Source organism: Condylura cristata, unplaced genomic scaffold (assembly GCF_000260355.1).
Source record: "Condylura cristata isolate star-nosed mole 26May11 unplaced genomic scaffold, ConCri1.0 scaffold00002, whole genome shotgun sequence".
NCBI classification, from domain to species: Eukaryota; Metazoa; Chordata; class Mammalia; order Eulipotyphla; family Talpidae; genus Condylura; species Condylura cristata.
The window spans coordinates 10,332,728-10,352,027 of record NW_004567103.1 but is presented as its reverse complement, the minus strand read 5'-3'; the positions used below and the strand labels follow the sequence as shown (position 1 = coordinate 10,352,027).

The 19,300-nt window shown below is 42.4% G+C and overlaps 1 protein-coding gene across 2 annotated transcripts in view; it reads right to left on the bottom strand.

Moving 5' to 3' along the window:
- The window catches only part of EPHA4 (EPH receptor A4), a 142,288-nt gene that overhangs the window by 30,739 nt on the left and 92,249 nt on the right, over window positions 1-19,300 (bottom strand). For both annotated transcript variants that reach the window (XM_004674245.2, XM_004674246.1), the window contains exons 6-8: window positions 6,908-7,032; window positions 5,725-5,884; window positions 3,989-4,100 (exon numbers count right to left, since the gene is read on the bottom strand). In XM_004674245.2, coding sequence (XP_004674302.1) covers window positions 3,989-4,100; window positions 5,725-5,884; window positions 6,908-7,032 — 397 coding nt within the window. The remainder of the gene's footprint in view (window positions 1-3,988; window positions 4,101-5,724; window positions 5,885-6,907; window positions 7,033-19,300) is intronic.

Sequence of the window (19,300 nt, the reverse complement as noted above, 5' to 3'; positions counted from 1 at the left end):
AAAAAAAAAAAAAAATTTCATGGTGCCTCCAGCTCAGGCTCCTCAGTAGAAAGTGAATATAATGAAATCAATGAAACAATAGCTATAAAAAATTCCAGCAAGATACCAGCTGTGAGCCTGAGGCCATTTCCTCTTTCTTAAAAGACAAATTAGCATCCAACAGACTTTCTCTTTAAGGTAATCAGAAAGCCTGAAACTTTGCTCACAGTGTGGGTTCCTGCCCACCTACCTCTTTAAAAACCCTCCCCTACCAGCTGGACTCAGGGCAAGGGGATCATCACCCAATAAAGGATCTGTTTCTAGCATCCATTTAGCCACCTGTGTCCAGTGGCACCAATAGAGGAACATCCTGTTTTCCAGGTCATAATGTTTCATCTGTTGCTTTCTTGGTCTGCTGGTCAGTGTGGTCCAACTATTTGGGGGTGGAGGTGTTACCAGCAACTCAATGTGAATTAGATTGCCTGACTGTGGGTCCTCGCCTCTACCCTTAAGACTCAACTGCAGGCAACATAAAAAGGTTAATATAATAATGGGTTTATTTACAAGAGAAAAGAGAAATGAATAACTCAGGGAAAGAGAAAGAGAGAAAAGTTGGTGAATGCATCCTACCAGTTCCGCTAACCTGGAACCCCAATAACATGATGAAAACCCATGAAGAGACAAGAGACAAGCCCCAAGGCTGAAACCCCTGATGCCCACATCGGGTTTTATATCCAAACCTGACTGCCCTCCACCCTCACGTCCCAGCTCCTCCTCTTTGTTGTTGATGGGATTTGTAGTTCCGGTGTCTAGGGCGGGGGTGGAGTCCATGAAACCTGTATCCTTAGTGTTTGTTCAGGACATCCTTTCCCTCTACAGAATTTACCACCTTTCATTTGTACACTCACTGAGCCAGATTTTTGTCCTTACTACCTGTCGCCTCTCTTCACCTGCTCTTGTCCCACTGAAACATGTGCAGCCCCAACGTGACAGATAAAGCACACAGCCTGCACACTGAGGAGAATCGGTTGAGTGTGCATCAGCGGCTGCAAAGCCCACGAGCCACCTGGCTCAGGCAGCCTTTCCCATGACAGCTTTATGGCCGACACTAAGGAAGAATCAATAGGAGGGCAAGGGGTTGACATTTCATTTTCTAAAAAGTGATCCATTGAGGACCAATCACCAAGCCGTGTTTATCAGCCTTGGGAAGTGACATTTTTTTTTAATGGGGGAGAAGGGACAGGAATCATCGCTGGGTAACTTGACAGGCTCAATTCTCTAAGGTGGGGACTCATAATTGGAAATCCGATGCATCCTGCTATCAATCCTGCCTTAAATAATAAAGTGATCAATAAAAGCAGAAAGGAAATTAAGTCATCTAGCTTGCAATGCTATTTTCTATAGCTACGGCTTTTAATAAACTTGTCTTCCTGCATTACATTTTCATGTGCTTTTCTTTCTTTTCCTCAAAGCAGAACGTTCAAATGAAATTTATGCTGGGGCAACTTATTTCTAATTACTCCAGCCTGACTACTATATTTAAAGCCACTTAAAAATCAAAAAAGAAAATGGATCAGATGGAGAGCTGGACTGGAAGCAGAGAATATTGCCAGAGAGGAGATGGAGCCCCAGGACAAACCACTTTTACAAACAAAGGTTCTGTGGTGTGGCCTCAGCACCCATGATGTGTGTTTGGGTTGCAGGAAATTATGTTTTTCAGGTGAAGGTAATTAATATTTCCCTCTCATTGCAGACTTTAAAAAAATCTGTATTTTTCAATAAAGGTATCTCTAAACACTAAAATCTCCAATGCAGAAATCCACAATAATGAAAACAAAAACCTAGATACATACATACATGCATACACATATACATGCACACATACACACGTATATATATATAAAAGTAGATCCTCAAATAAGGTTTTGTTCAACACAGTTGAAGATTACAATGGCAATACTGGTGAGCGGGGGGCGGGGGGGGGGATTGTTGAAGGAAACCAGGCCATCAGGGGCCTTGATTTCATTATACACCATTTCATTTAAAATCAGTTCCAAAATCTATATTAAATAAATAAATAAAATTTATCCTTGGACTTATGAATGGCATGAACCAGTAAATTCTTTCTTTGTTTCTTTCTTTCTTTTACTTAAACAAGTCACAATTTCAAGAATCTATCAACATTGAATGAGGACTTCCTATAATTTCTATTCACTCCCTCACCCTACTCCCTGCTCCCCACTAACACATGGCTACATATTAATGCATAAAGCACCCCATATGTTATATGCCTGGGAAATAGAATACACAAAGTCAAATTATTACGGACAAGAGAGAGGTCTGTTTTGACTTGAGTTCCAAAATCAAATGTCAGAACACTGGAATTTCAGATTCTGTTCAGGCCACTTGAAGTTTCCAAAGGCTGAGATATAGTTCTTATCATTAGGGGTGCAGCGGGCATGTCTATGTATATATGCGTGTTATATAGGCTTACAGATGACTTTGGAGTAGACTGAACTCTGTCAAGATAGACCTCCCTGCTCCACTCAAACACACCTGGTCATCAACTTATAGCAAAAAGAATGAAGACAGTGACAAAGGTGGGTGTCCATACACAATGAGGGGTTCTAGACCCTGGGCAACCACATTCTTGCTGAGCTCTATACACCAGGGCATTGTGGAGAGTGGATGGAGGTCTGATATAGACACATATGACAGCTGTGACCATGCAGGTCATCTGCCTAATTATAACATCCACACACGGTCGGGAGAGCACTGTGGCTTGTCCACTCAGTGGTCCTAGCCAGAGGTGCTCTGTGATAGCTGTGAGATCTCCACCAGGAGAGACAGAAGGCAGCAGACTGTGTTTACAGACAAGTGGCTCTGGGTGTCCAGCCTGAGACCCACCTCTGTGCCAAAGTCACCAGCCCATAAACCTTACTCTTCTCCAAGTACCCTTTTCACTTCCATAGCATGAAAAGGTCTACATTTCAGAGCATCATTTTGACATCCCCAGATTCTACATGTTTGCCACTTGTGAAGTGTTAGGGGAGAGGGAGGTCAGAGAACAAATGCTTACATGTGAGACAAGGAGGGACCTGGACATGGTCACACATGAGGTGGGTGTCCAACATCCCCCTTCGTCCCCCCCACTACTGGGCATCCGGGTTCCCATCTCTCATCTTCTGGTGTCTCCCTACAGGGCTAATTAAGTATAGAGAGGAGCCAAGCAAACAAAATACCTGGTTCTAAAAAACCAGCAGTCAAGCCATTTTTAGTTTCTGCTCTCTTCTAGATGGTTATTCACACATGAAGTTCAACTGTGAACTCTCCAGACTGCACAATCTGCTGTTTTAGAGTCATCTCCATGAGCAACGCCAAGCTCACATTGTGCTCATGGACCATTCCCCGGAAGTATTGACGCCATTCCTGAGGCATCCACATCCTTTCGTTAGCTTCATTATTAACCAGTGCCATACTGAAGCACCTACTGTAGGTGTGCAGGCTTATCTACTTTGCCTATCAAAATTCTAGTCATAACTCCTATGGAAGCTATTATGATTCATATTTTACAAGAGAGAAAAACTCAAGATGCTTAAGTCAGATAGTTGACAAAGGCCAGTGCTTTAACTTTTGGTCCTAGTTTGTGTTTTATTTATTTGTTTTTTTTTGCCTTTGGCAATAAGTCCAAACTACATATAAATGTAGCTTAGAAAATCTAGAAGTCTCCCATGGGCTGGGCTTTCAGCTTAGTTTCCTAGATTAGTTGGATCTTTCCCTCCAGGTCTCTCAGCTATGAGGGCTGCCACTAGGCTGTTGCCTATCACCCCAGGAGGAATGTGAGGAGATCACACACCCCAGGAGAAGTGTGAGGAGATCAAAGTAGAGAAGGGTCAGCAATGCAAATGTGTTTATGATGCTCATCAAAAGCCCTGCTTTGTGTGAGGAAGACAAAAAGTACCCTCATCAAAACTGAGGTGGGTGAGTGGGGAGGAGCTGAATTGCTTACCTCCTGCTGATGACAAAGGCTGCAATGAGAATCACCACCAGCACCACACTCCCAGAGACGGACACCAGCAGGACAGTGGAGTTGGCTCCATCCCCGATGATGCGGGAAGGCACTGCAGGGGCAGAGAAAAATGGGTCACTTTGGGAGGGCTTGGAACCTAGAGCTACTGCCTGCATACTAACTTCTTTTTTTAAGATTTATTTATTTATGCATAAGAATTGGGGTGCAGGCCCTCTCTGGTGGCGCAGCAGGTTAAAGCGCAGCACTGAAATCTAAAGCCGCTTCCTCATGAGTTCGATCCCTGCCTGCACCGGAGGTGACCCACATGGTGTGGCAGACCTCTCCTGACCTGCCCGCTGCTCCCCTCAGCAGTGTACTTTGTCGATCTGCCTGTTCTGCACCCCACTCTGTCTCTGGTGAAGCCTCTCACTGCCCCTGAGCCTCTGGCCTGTACCCCAGTTCTATATGCACAAATAAATAAATCTTAAAAAAAAGAATTGGGGTGCAGGCCAGAGATGTGGGGGTGAGAGGATTCACCAGAGACAGACGAGGGAGCAGAATGGGCAGATTGACTGGTATACACCTCTGAGAGGAGCAGCAGGAGGGTCAGGAGAGGTCTGCTGCGCCATGTTGGGTCACCTCCAGGGCCAGGGATTGAACACATGCTGCAGTGGCTTTGGATAGCTTCATCGTGCTGTGCTTTAACCTGTTGCATCACCAGAGAGGGCCCGTGTATCCTAACTTTTAACTTTCTGAAATCACTTGGATGTTCTAGACCTTGGAAGCAACCTTTTCTAAGACAGTCTTAAGGACACAAGTCTTTGTTTTTATAATCAGGCCAAGAACTTCAAAGAAGACTTATTATTCAATGACAAACATCGCCATTCCAGCTTTCCCTGCTTTCCCATTCTGCTCTCAGCCCCTTGCCCTTTCTTCACAAACTGACGCATCCTTAGTGAGAAAGGACAAATGCTTTCTTCCCCCACTCCTGGCACCTAGCAGCAACCTGCTTATTATTACCCAGTTCAGAAATCACTTCCTCTTGTCGTTTTCCAGGAAAACGACAATGGGTATCAGCCCCCTCCAATTCAATCCTAAGGTACTTTCTCTGCTTCTCTTTCACTCTAATTTTATTTAATAATTTATGAACAAAATTCCTTGCTAGAATTGATGCCAAGATCTCTGTACCTCCCTCTATTAAGTAGGCTCAATTTGGTTGGTTAATTATTGAGGTGGAGGTATGTTATGTAAACCTCCGATTATGTCAACCAGGTGATTTAACTCACAATGTTGAAAGATTGATGGATTCATCCCAAAGATTTTTTTAAATGATCTAGAATTAAACAGATTCCTAGAAATAAGCAGGATTAAAAAAAAATGTTTTTTTCTTTAATCTTCTCAGGGAGAAACCCCCTCTCTTCTTGTAAGCTAGCTGTGCAACTTTCCCTTAGTCTAGAGAATCCCATTTTTCATGGTTTCTAGAATGCTCAGAACAAAGGAAAAATAGACAATGTTTTTCAATCAGATATAAAAGACAAGTCAGCTACTATTATGAAAAACATTCTTTTCCAAAAGCATAAGTTTTTCTAAGCTACAGACACTGGCTATCTAATTTCAAACAACATTCACTGCAACAAAATGCTTGCCTCACCAGAAAGGATGGACCATTTCTTGGATTACACTGCAGTGGGGCTTATCCTGGACTCTGAAAAAGAAAACACCTCAGAATGCCTTACCTGTGTTGGTGGTGACCTCCAGGGGCTCACTGAAGTCCCCGTAGCCAGCGGCTGTCCTGGCTCGGACATGGAAGACATAGGAAGTGAGGGGGTTCAGCCCTTTGATGTCTGTGTTCCTGGCAGCTGTGCGAACAATCCGGTAGCTTCGCTCGTTCTGATCCTGCGTGATGGGAAGGCAAAATGAGGAAGGAGCCAGGAAAATCCCTCCACCTACTTCAGGGACAAAGCTGCTCAGCCATTCTACACAAAAGTTGAAATAAAAGGAGATGGATAAATTCTAAATCCTATCTTCTCCAGCATTTTCGGTGCTATGGTGCTCAAGATGTCTACAGATATCCAGAGCTTGGGTATTCATGTTGACACTTACTATATGCAGATTTTTGCTCATAATCTCTGTCTCTCTCTCTCTCTCTCTCTTAAGAACATTAAATAATAGTTGGTGGTTTTCTTTATTCCACACCCAGTAATTTAATAGAAATTAACTGTAAGAAGGTCCCTTGTCTTTTTTCTATTTTCTGTCTAAAAACGTCAAAAACATTGTAATATGGTTTCAATAAGGAAAAAAAAAAACTTTCCCTTTTCTATGTTTAATAAGGAAACCAACAAGTGATTATCTTTAAAAAGAGAGAGAAGACAATTGTTCATTTTCTAGACAACCTTGAATGCAAATAGCTCTCTTCAGAATTCTGTCCTTTAAGAGAGACAAGTTATTTGTAAAAATAATGTCTTTCTATAACTTTAAGAGCCTGAAGAATGTAATTTTCCTTCCCTGATTTTCTATTAAAAGTCATGAAAACCCACATCTTGATTCTGAATACCAGTGATCTACTTAAACAGATCATTATTTCTACTTTTATGAGTCACTCTGCCTGATAGGAGGTTTATAGATTAGAACGTCTTGGCTATTTTGATTTCTATTACTAGAAAGAAAAAAAAATAAAACAAGAATGTATTTTTCATGTTTTTTTTCAAGGTAACCAACTTAAAACATAAAATTGGACTTGATTGCAAGACAAAATACATTTGGTTTTCAGATTTACTGATATCCCAGGATTTAGAACAGGTTACAATCGAGGAAAAAAGGAAGGGAGAGAAGGAGGAAGGGAGAGAAGGAGGAAAGGGGAGAAGGAGGAAAGACAAAAGGGAGGAATGAGAAGAGGAGCCTTGATTATTCAAGCAATACCTTCTCATAATACTTGACTTCATACTCCAAGATCACCCCATTGGGTCGGTCTGGTTCCAGCCAAGCCAGAGCTACACTGTACCTTGTGACCTCTTTTGCTTGGACCAAAGCAATGGATGATGGTGCTGTTGGGAAAAAAAAAAAACAACAAAAGATATTTCATTTTAGGGGAAAGGGTGGTGGTACCAGTCAATCATTTCATCTTCCTATGTAAACTGTGATGGTCTTGTCTGGTGCCTCCCTAGTGCACAAGCAAATCATTCTTAATGGTTCCCTCCAGTGTCCTTCTGTAGACATTTGTCTTAGAGAGTAAAAGGCTGGGAGGTTCACACCCCACCCCAGGACCTACAGCCATTTCTTATAAAAGGTTATCAGTAGAGTCAACGGTTTCTGACAGTCGGACCTCGAACACCCTGGGAAGATTTCCTTTCAAGCTCAGGAAAACCACATCTAATCCAACCCCCAAAATACTGGGGTTGTCCCCTTACTGGTCCTTCATTTTATAAAGCAAGAGAATTTGCAAATCTTTCAAGAGGACTGTAGGAAGCGACAGAAGGCTGAGGCTTGACATACTTTCCGATGTGGGTGAAAGTACTGCTTCAGTCCAGACAAGGTTTCCTGTTTGAACAAAACCATGCAAATAACAAAGAAGGCAGTGGCATCTAGCTGGACATAGAGGGTGTTTTGCAACATTTTCCAAGTGCTGAAATGTTGCTTTTGGCTGCTCAGTAGCCAGCCTTCTTCCCAGTGAGAAAACACAGCGCAAGCCTCCACTGGGTGTGTTAAGCGAGCACGTGCGGGAGGTGCACGTTGGAGGCTTATAACGCCGGGCAGCCTGGTGTTTGCTTCTCCACTGTGGTGGCCACATCTCCAGCCGGCTGTCAACCAGCTCTGCTGTGACTGACAATGGTGCAAATGTGCCATCTCCAGGGAATAGAAGGAACATTCATGAAATCTGTCATCGTATCAAGCAAAGCTGGTCTGCATGGTCTGCAGAACTAGAGATTAGGGGTCTTCTGAAATTGAATGTAGATAGTTCTTTTTTTGTTTTCAAATTGTAGGACTATGTGAAAACATGTCAAAAAGGGCCGCTGAGGAACAATACCACAGGGTTGCAGCCCCCTGCATTTTTCCAACAGGCGCACAACAGCCAAACCCTGACGCAGAGGAAGAAAGAAACAAAGTGAAATGAATTGTCATGGCAAATGGAAGGGGGGTAGCTTCAGGCCCGCTTGGCCGTATCTGGCAAGGAGAGCAAGCAGGTACGCACAGACCTGCACGAGGACGTTTCCAGCTGAAGCCAATCTCACAGGGAGTTTCTCCTAGAGCAGCCATTTGACAGCCCGGGATCTCTGTTAAGGATCCCCAGAGATCACACACAGACACACACGCGCACACATACACACATGTGCACACACATACAGACACACATTATACCTCCCACACCAAAAACTGTTCCAGATTGGATCTCAGGCGTAAACACAAGTGAAAGATACAGCGGATACACATGTCTGCATCAAAGGCAACCCAAGGTTAGCAACACCAAACTGGATGAACAGAGCTGCGTGCAGCAGACATATGGAAGCCACTGAACATCTGAAGAAAATGAAAACCGGAAATGTGCTCATTAGATGTATTAAAGCCCCATTTTCCCCAGTGTGTGCATGAGTTCACACACACACACACACACACACACACACACACACACACACACACACCACTTTTTTCCTTTTGTGACTGGTTGACACAGAGTGAGTGCCCAACAGAATGCAAGGTGTGACTTTTTTAAACACATAGGTAGCAAGGAGGGTGGGCAGCTGGCCTGGCTGTGGAAAGCTATTTCCCTCCAAGTAATAAATACATTGCCTAGGAGCACTTTAGCGCAGATGTTCAGGGTTGGAAAATGAAATCGAAATGGGAGGCTGTGAGCAAGAGGGCAGGAGGGAGGAGAATCACAAAGTGGGAAAATGAACTTTTCTCTCCGAAATAGTCCAGGTCAGAACTTGTTCACAGGCAGATTTCTCAGGAGGGGCTGGTCTGGCTGCCTGGGCCTGTGTGGATCACCGGGACCATTTCTCTGGGAGGCCTTCAGAATCTGCTGAGGTGGGAGCGGATCAGACTGCCCTGTGGAAGCTGCGGCAGCGCTGTCCCTGGGCCCCTCGCAGACAGCAGAAGCTCCACCAAAGTTCCTGAACAATCCCAGGCAGGGATTGAACAATACAATTTTGGTAACTGATAGAACATTCTAGAGCAGGCCCATTCAGAAAACCCTTATGCCTCGATGTGGACATAAACCAGCAGTGTATATTGACTCAGCTGCCCTAAACCTGGAGGAAGATAGAACTGCTATAGCTCAGGCAGCACGCTGCTCTGGGCTGTCCATCCACGACTGTTGACTGTTGGCTCCAATGCTTGTGATACTGCGCTGGTGTCTCCAGCCACGTGTGATTCCGTTTCCAGGCATCTGCACATCACCCCCAGAGCACTGTCTCCCGAAACACCTACCTATGTGCCCCCCATCCCCTTGATGCCTCCCAACTGAAGACCAAGTTCTCTGACCAGTATGCCAATGCCCCCTTATGTCCACAGCCTGGCCCCTTCCCTGATCCTGTTTTGGTCTCACTTCTGCTCCTAAGCAGGTCTTGCCTTCAGCCAACCCAGTGCTTTCTGTTTCCTTCCTCTCAGTCTCTCCCGGGTGTTTTCTCAATGTCTTCTTTCACAAGCCTCTGCTCCTAATACCACCCAAGAATTGAAGCCAATATTTCTATCTCTCAACCTTCAACTTTCATTTCACTGATTACAATGATTGATATCGCAGGTACCTATGACATGCCTTAATTCATTTTAAATTTTATTTTAGACAAAAACAATGAACAGACAAAAAACAAACCAATTAACATCTCCCCCCCCCCACCATGTATAACACACACTTCCTTTGCTTCCTACCCCAGGGGATCCAAGTATCAGTCTTTGGATGTCACCCACGTAGTTGCTAACACATCTCTCTGCAAGCTTGTGTTATACCTTCTTAAATCCACACTGCATAGTTAATGGAAGAATTATATTTAAAAAGAAACTTCCATGGTATACATGTATCCCTGGTATCACTTGAAGCTAGTGGCAGTTAACTATAATCACACAAACAACATGTAAATAAAACATGACTATCAGTTTGGGAGGGACACCTTTGCTTCTCCACTTCACTTTGCTTTCGCCAAGCATTACTGGACACCAACATGAGATTAATCAGAGGAACTGAGAGAGAAAATGCACTAATCTTCACAGGATAATTCAACATTATGTTCCTTCTGGGTCTACCCTAAAAATAGTACCTGATGCTACCATTGCTTATGTTTCATCTTTGATGAAACCATCAAACCCTACTAAATTTAGAAAAGTCTTGCATTCTGAGTACTAATACCCAAGGCTCTGCCCTTTGCTAACAGAATAAAGAGGAGACAACAGACTAATAAAACAACAACTGGAATGTTCGTCCCAAATGATTCAACAGGAGCTTTCTTGAAAGAAGACTTCTAACCCTGGTGCAATGTGTGGTCAATGTAAAATCACCAAGGTGATAAAAAGATCTTGCTTGCTCAGTTCTCTACTCTACATTCTGGAACCTTGCAGAGACATGGCTTCTAGAAGTGATTCACCCATTAAGCGTATACTAATGGAACAAGGAACAGATGAGAAAGGGCAAACAAAGCTGACTCAAATACAGCCTGCATTGTTGAAATAAATATCACTTTATCCCTTCACATATTTTTAACTAAATATGTGGAGACATTTTTATAGTTGCCTTATAGACATGGCAGCATTGAAAGGAAATGGAGCATATATTTCTAGATCTCAAGAAGAGACAACCTTGCTAATCCAAACCTACTTCTAATCCAAATTTTCTCACAACAATGCTGACAAGAAAGAGGTGGGTGTTTCTCATCAGTCCATGTGTGTAGACACAAGCACCTGCTGAAGAGTCAGAGGCAAGCCAGGAGGAAGCAGCGGGCTGATACGAGCATGCTCGCTAAAACAACGTAAGGCATCTGAGATATATCACAAGCATAGCAATCTACCCACACACTTCCTTTGTAAGAGAGATGCTTAGGAAAGTTCTGTGTCCCTTGACAGAAGCAGGCATTCTTTAATGGCTACAATTTTTTTTAAGATTTATTTTTAATTATTTGTGCATATAGAACTGGGGTACAGGCCAGAGGCTCAGGGGCGGCGAGAGGCTTCACCAGAGACAGAATGGGGAGCAGAACAGGCAGATCGATGAAGTACACTGCTGAGGGGAGCAGCGGGAGGGTCAGGAGAGGTCTGCCACGCCATGTGGTCACCTCCGGGGCAGGCGGGAATCGAACTCATGCGGAAGCGGCTTTAGATTCTCAGTGCTGTGCTTTAACCCGCTGCACCACCAGGGAGGGCCTAATGGCTACAATTTTAACATAACACACAGTGAGGAGAGTGTAGTAATGTGGTTAGGCAGATGACTGATGGATGTCAAAATCACAAAGGTAAGAATGATCAATGGCAAGGTTTGTTTGTTAAATTCAGTGCTTAAATATCGAATGTTCAGAGCACAATTAGCAATGACCAATAAAAATCCACATCCCTGTCCTGAGAAGTGGGTATCTGGGACGACCTCTCCTGTTTTTCTTAAGGGGTTTCAGTAGTTTTTAGTCCAAAACATTTCCTCCGCTTTCTCTTCTTTTTACTTACAAATAAGTCCAACACATCTGTTCAACCATTCAACAAATATACTTTAAACTATTGCTTGAGGAATTTGCAATCTAAATTAAAACAGAATAGGCATTTATGATTAAAAAGTTAAACCACATTTAACTGAATAAAGCAATACCTGGGGCCAGAAGCCAGAAGAGGGAAGAGTGCAGGGTGAGTGTGGTCTGCAGAAAGAACCATGGAAGGATTGGAAGTAAAGCTGGGAAAGCATGGCCAAGATTTTCAGGGGCAGGGAGAGCCAGGAAGGAAAAAAGATGACTGAGCAGAGGTGAAATGATGTAGCTATGACTGGAAGTTTCAAGAGCTCACTAGCACCGTCTAATCTATGGGGGGAGATGAATCATTAAGGACACAGGAAATGTAGGAAAGATGAGAAAATATTTGATCTATATACTTAATGTAGTCTTCACTTTACTAACTTAGGGGGAGAAAAATCGGCAAATTTTGAAAGATATTGGATAAAAGTCTAGATTTGACCTTTACTAGTTGCCATCTTGGGCAAGTAGTCACATCTTCTTGCCTCAGTTTCCTCATTCGTAAAACACTCATCACCTTCCAGATACAAACATGCCAACATCAGGCGCGTGAAACAAAGACGGTACATCCAAAAAAATCTTTTGACATAGTAAAATGTTTTCGAAATATAAACTACCAGAAGTAAGTCATCCCTACAAACAACTTTTTCTTTGCACCTGTTTCAGATGACCTTTTGTGGGTCTGGGTTTGCTGTTTAGGTTACTAAGGTATTGACAAATAGGAGCGAAGCAAATGGCAATTCTAATTATAAATAGAGTTTCTGTTTTCTAAGGGATAAAAGGAGTTTCCAAACTTTTTCAAATACACAGGTTGTAAAATGTCATTCAAAAACAAGTTAGCACTAAAACTTGTTTTCCCTGCACCTGCTTTAGACAACAATTTGAGGGAATGCTCTTTTGGTTGATGAAGGTGTTGACAATCCACTCAGTACTTCTCTGGGACAGATATAAACAGATCTCCTGAGTTCCCGCCCACAAAAGTACAGCAATGTTGACATTTTCTCCAAGTCTTAATCCTAGATCCCAACAGGGTCCCAAGCATCTCCCTTGTTTTGAGACTAGAATCCCCAGCAATGATCTAACATGAACAAAGTCAGGTGCTGTCAGGAGAAACCATTAGGACGTGCCTGAATACTACCAAAGGACAGCATTGAAAGTTGAGGATAAGAGCCAAGAAGCTTCTGCCGTCAGGGAAAGATTAATGCAGGTGGAACAGACACCCTTTTCCCACACACCCAGTGCAAACAAGTAAAATGGTAGCAAAATATCAGTTGTTTTAAAAGATGGAGCTTCCTCTTTCAGTGATCTCCTGATAATCCAGAGGATAAAAAGAGAAATTCAGCAGAACTTGGCAGCTGAATTCATGTGACCTTGCTTCTATGGCACCCAGAAAAATTCACTGCCCCCAAATAATTCTGTATTCAAAATTCCACATATCCCTGGGAAATGGGTCTGGCTTTCTAAGCAGAATCCCTGCTTGTTGAGTCATTTCGGTACATTTGGTTTGAGAGCAGCCTACAAAGCGTCCGGGAGGTACATGTGGGTTTTATCTCTGTGTATGTTTTTGATAAACAGAAACAGCACATCTTAGGATCTCTATCACGCCTCTCTAACATGGGTAAGCTTCACCAGGAAGAATTGCAGGAGATGCTTTGATGTCAAACAGAGGAGGCTCCTTTTAAGAAAATGGCAAATTTAACTTTCTTTGGTTCAAAGCTCAGCAGTTCTCCTTGCTCCCCACCGATGCAAATGCTGCAATTTTCTTTTATACACTTCCTCAATGACTAGCCATTAAACACCTACAAGTCATTTTACTGCAGCAGTGAGGGGCTGGGTGACACCCAGACTGGATAGAGAGGAGAAATGTAAGTCAAAAATAAAAAAGACAGGAAGGGAAGATTCACTACAAACCTTCACTTCTGGACTAGAAAATTGCTTTCTTGGGTCCATTGTCATAGGCAATGAATTAAAAACAGTTTGGGGGAACTTGGGAGGGGATAACTGAAACCGACTGACTGGGTTTCACTACTGGCTTAAATTAGGGGAGTGGAGAGGTAGGAGAAAGGCAGGAAATAAACAGATGCAGTGAAGGGTCTCCAGCCAGTGGGCAAGAGAAAATGAAAACAGCCCTTTAAGAAAGTCAGGAAAGCTGAAGCCCTGCAGTGAGGGGGACACAAGGGGATACAGAGCCCTTGTCTGGGGGAAGATGGCTTAAACTCAGCAGGCTTCCTTTCCCTCCCCAGACCTGAATTTAAAGAAGTGATGTTGACTCAAGGGGTCTCTCACTCACAAGAAAAAATAAACCCACAGTTTATATATATCTCTGCTTAATGCAAATGGCGTATTTAAATTTAATGACGTGGAGCTTAAGGTGGTTTTGTTCCCTCTTTTCTTTCTAATTTCTACACCACAGTTCTGATTTGCTCTTTATCAAAGGTTTGTGCATTTTAAAATGCTGTCAAGCATCAAAATTAAATGCTTCAGAGCACTAATGATATCCTTGTGATTAAGGTTTTTGCCTTCGTGTGGATGCTAAGAGCTATAGTGCTGATATTAATTGCTTTCTTCCACATCCCACCAGAGAGGGAAGGGTTTCTCCTCTGAGCTTAGCACTACCTATGACTTCAAATCACTGAGTATTTCTTTTTTACTATTGTCATTCCAGGGTCTTACAGTTCTCATGTACTTTCATATACTTATGATCCCACTTGCAATACATTCAATAACCCTGTCAGCCCTTTCCTTTTTTTTTTTTTTTCCTAAAATCACTAAAAAAAGCCTCAATCTCCATCCACCTACATGGGTTCATCATCACCCACGTGGCGCCTGTTTCAACTGTGCACCCACAACTTCTAGTCACTGCACCCTTCATCCACATAAGCATATTTTCTCATAACATAAATGACAAATGACTTTTTTAAAAACATATAAGCAAAAGACATGGAAAAGCTTAATTATTCTAAAATTGATATGGAAACATTTTCCTATTTAACAAATGACATCAAACCAGATTCCCAATTAAAATCTTCAGAAGATGGAACTAAATGAAGTTCATTTATATTTAAATATGGAAATATTAATATTAATTAAAGTTACACTGAAAATGCATGAGGAATTTTTCCCCCATAAAATGATTTTCAAGGTCAGTACAGTCTAGTGAAGCAAATACTAATAAAAAACAGGGCAAAACAACACTTAGTAAAGGCCCAGCTGGTGCTGCTACTAATGATTTTCAGATTCTTCTTAGGAATATCACCGAGTCTTTAACTAAGTCATTCAAGAGAAAAACTCTACGAAGAATTTAATGCAGACTCTTTACTTATTTTTCCAGAAAAATGGGTGGCAGATCCTTTAGATAAACTCTTCTAGAGAGCCACTGAACACACAATAATGAACTGTAATGCTCTTCTTAGCCTGCATGTTAAGTGTTTGCACAAGGAAGCTGACAGTGTTCGGGTGGGCTTCTGTGGCTAAATGTCCCCTCCCATAAGGAGCTGTTTGGGAGTGGAGCTGCCTGGACATACACCACATCTCTAGACTGCTTGGCAGGTGGGATGGTCCATGAGACCGAGTTCTGGGCCACGGGATGTCAGTTGAGGTGATTAGTTTTCTCGTTGAACTGAGGCATAAACGGCTCCCTGGGGCTTCCCATCATCTCTAACCCACAAGCTGTCAGCTCAGAATTGATACCCAAACCCTTCATGGAGACCCCACACCAACACTCCTCTCATCAACACCCACCGAGCGAGAAAATTGTTTTCTATTGCGTTATGCTATTAGCTGACCTTTGTGGTTGTACCTGTAATTTCAGGTAAAAATTCAATAAAATACAGGAACTTTCATGTAAAAAGATCCTCATATACTAACTAAAATAATAGGAAGATTGATCTGAGGTTTCTAGATGAAGCTTCTAAAGCCAAACAATTCAACTGTACAATGAAACAATACTATATGGTTAAGGAAAAGATAGAACAAGCTTCTAGAAGCTTGACAATGTTCCATTTCTGGTTGATGGATGTGGTCACACAGGTGATGATGGCTGATGATCACACCACTGTCTGCTTTGCAATAATTCCTTACCTATACACTCCAGTCTTGTCCACTCCACTCTTCTGTGTATGTACTTATTACACAATAATGACATCAAAAAAGCAAAATTGTGAACTAAAAACATTAAGGAGGAAGCACTTAAGTTATCTTAAAGACTCTCTAATTAACCCCCTGGGCATAGCCCTCATGGTATCATGAAAGGTCCAAGTTTTGACAAGTTAGGGAGCCTTGCTGGCACAATGGGTTGAAGCACAGCACTATGAAGCTATCAGCAGCCAACACTCAGCACAAGTTCCACTGCCGGCCAGGGAGTTGACCCACAGGGCACAGCCGACCTCTACTCTCTCACCCGCTAGTCCCCTTAGCAGATCCACTGAAGGGATTTCAGTAGGTCCACCTGTTCTGCTCCCTTATCTGTCTCCAGTGAGTCCTTTCAACCACCCCCCCACCCCACCCTCTGTCCTGTATCACATTGTATGCATCAATAAATCAATCTTTAAAGAAAAATGTTTTGGCAAGTTAGGGTTTTCTAACTATTTAATCCTTATGGTTATTACTTGAATCATATAGCAATTGCTATTTTCTGCAGAAAACTCATTACTGAAATGTCTGTTTCTATTGTTTAAAACAATTTATATCTTCAACTAGCATCACCACATCCATCTCCTTGCTACCCATTGTGACATTACGAGGGAGTGGACAGTTGATCCAGAAACCAAGGACTTTGTCCACAGGGTTGGCTGGAAAGGTTGACAAAGGGCACCCGTGTCTCTGTTGCAGTTCAAGTGTGTCTTGGTGTTTCGTCTGAGAGCCGCTTGTTTTACTTTCTTTTCGCTTACTAAGAAATTCGTTGGCAGGTTCTAACAAGGATAACCCTGCACTTGCCAACAGAAACATGGCAGGATTCAGTGTGCCTTTCCTGAGAAGTAAAAATGCCAGTTCAAGGCAAACAAGAAGACGAGTATTTCCACTTGAAGGCAATCAATGAGAGTTTGACTGAGCAAGACAACTGTTTGGGTGGTAAGAAAATGAAGTTAGCAACAACAACAAAATTGAATATTTTTTTTCTCTAAATGTCTCTAGAACAATGAATCTTCTCTTTGTTGTCTCAGTGTGTAGAAACATGCCTAGTCTAAGTGTCTTAGTTGAGATTATTTTACATGTGTCTTGACGAGTCAGGATTCAGAATGCTGGGGCAAGGGAACCCCTCTGGTAACAGGCTACACGCTCCAAAATTATTCTGGAATATAAGGAGGATGGTGAAAGGCAAAGATTCTATTCTATGAGCAGAAATACAACATAAAAGAGTGGGAACAAAATTAGCTGCTGGGAATCAAGGCTCCATGTCTTAGCCGTCACCTCCACCAATGCACTACAGTCATCTGCAATCTGGAAAATTGAAGTTAGACTGTGGGCTTCGGGTTCTCTTTGTTCCTCAGACAGCTGCTAATCGTCCTGCTGGGTTAGAGACCAATGAGACAATGCTGTCACATTTAGCTTCCTGCCATCCCTGGCCTCTAGATGAGCCCCCAATTAAAGCTGTATTCATCACAAAGACTCTAAAAGCCCGGATGATAGCTGTGCCCAGTAAATCTCAGCTCTTGCCTTTCACTTTCCACACTCAGGTCCCTGCATTTACAGGCAGAAATGCTTAAAAGCCTGTTCTAGAAACTGACCAATAGAAAGCCTTGTTCATTACTTTATAGCAGATGCTTGACAATTTCCTGCCCCTGCAAAGCTTTTCAGAAAGAGGTAAGACATTGATCATTCTGCTAAAAGAGCCTGTCTGCCTCAATAAATAGATCCACTGTGCCTGTTGTCATCTGGACTTTTGAAATGTGATAACTAGTTCAGGAGGGTGGCTTTGTCACCTGCTGTAGGGCTATCCAAGTCGTAGGTGCTTTGTTTGTGTAAAAGCCAGAAAATAAATCTAGAAAACTTCAGGGGACAACACATTAATTATACTGATATTAATCTCTCCTGAGCCAGGCCAACTCACTCACAGGTCACTGCACCCAGTGAGAATGAATAAATATCTTTTTTCCCTACATTCAGGTATCAGGAAAACAGAAAAAGACTATGAAGTGGAAGAAGGCCCTTGAATCCCATGTTTGAAGTTTTAAAAGGGTCTCAAAGTTATTGCTATACATTGGTTTCCATTTCACAAGGGTATTGAAGAGGGCCTCACGAAATTCTCAGTGTAGAAAGCAGACCATAGCACTTGTTGGAAATCCATGTCAAAGCAAACAACCAACAAAACAGAAAGCAAAGCAAACGGCCTGACTGCTGCTATCACACAGGTCCGATCCAAATATTGTTTCTCCCTTAGATATAATTTTCATATGAGGCATCTAACCCCTGTAATACAAAACTAGGAGACACCATTCTGAGTTACTGGAAATCTTTACAAATTAGATTTGTTGTGTATGTAGCTAAGGCTAATGGAACCCATGAAGAACACATACAACATTTGTAAGGTGCCAGCTCAAGGCACAGGACGCTTGGCCTTTCATAGCCGCTGAGTATATGACAAATATCCACCCCCATCCCCATCTCCATGACGGTCCTCCAACTTCAAAGTTGAAAGACTGGGAAGTCAATTAGTGTCACTTATGATGTGGACACCTGTCGGCTTACACCTGGACTGAGACCAATTCCATTAACAGAGCCACTGAATGGCTGCCAGCTGGTCAGGCCATGGATCACTTATGATGTAGACCAAACTCAAGGAAGTGACCTAAAGACAGAAAGGTTCAGAGACCATTATTCATCTCTGAGCCATCCAATTTCCCATCACATATACAGTTGGATCAGGATGGCTGTTTTTCCTAATGGTCACTTTAAAAACCACATGAACTGCTCAAAAGAACAACAACAACAAAAAAAAAAAAACCATCATAGTGATCTTAACTTGAGTCTTGAGCTCCTTAAATGGTAAAATTCTTCACCAGCCATCTCCATTTTTATCTCAGAAACTAATTTTTAGTCACTCATCTTTCTCCAACTGCATTTTCAAACACATAGGCAGAATAGAGGAGAAACACAGAAATTGAAAATATCTGACAAAGAAAAAACTGGAGCATAAAATTATAGGCTACAGATTGTCACTGACTGGATGAGATAGGCAGAAGAGACATTTCAATACAATTTTGGTTGCAAATCGACATGTTTCTGTGCTACTCGGAATTTTTCCAAATCCAAATATTGCTTGGCTTTACCAACAATAGCAAAAAGCTGAGAAATGATGGCCAGAGATGATAACGTGGAATGTGAGAAGTGAAAAATGTGTGTGTAGTGAGAGAGAGTGCACAAAAATTCTAGATAATAATTCCAGGTCAAGTCCTGAGACCTCCATCTTACTCCCAGTCTGGTTTACTACATAGAAGTTCTCAGCCAAAGGAATCAAAGGCTCTAGAAGACAATATTCATGAGCCATGCAATACTGAGGAAATGGCTGCTAATGCTACCTGAGAAAGCCTTCGTACTGTGTCCCTTTCCACTTTTTCTTGCTTGCTATGTAGACAAGCACCAAAAAAAAAAAAAAAAGAAACACATGTCTTTTGCA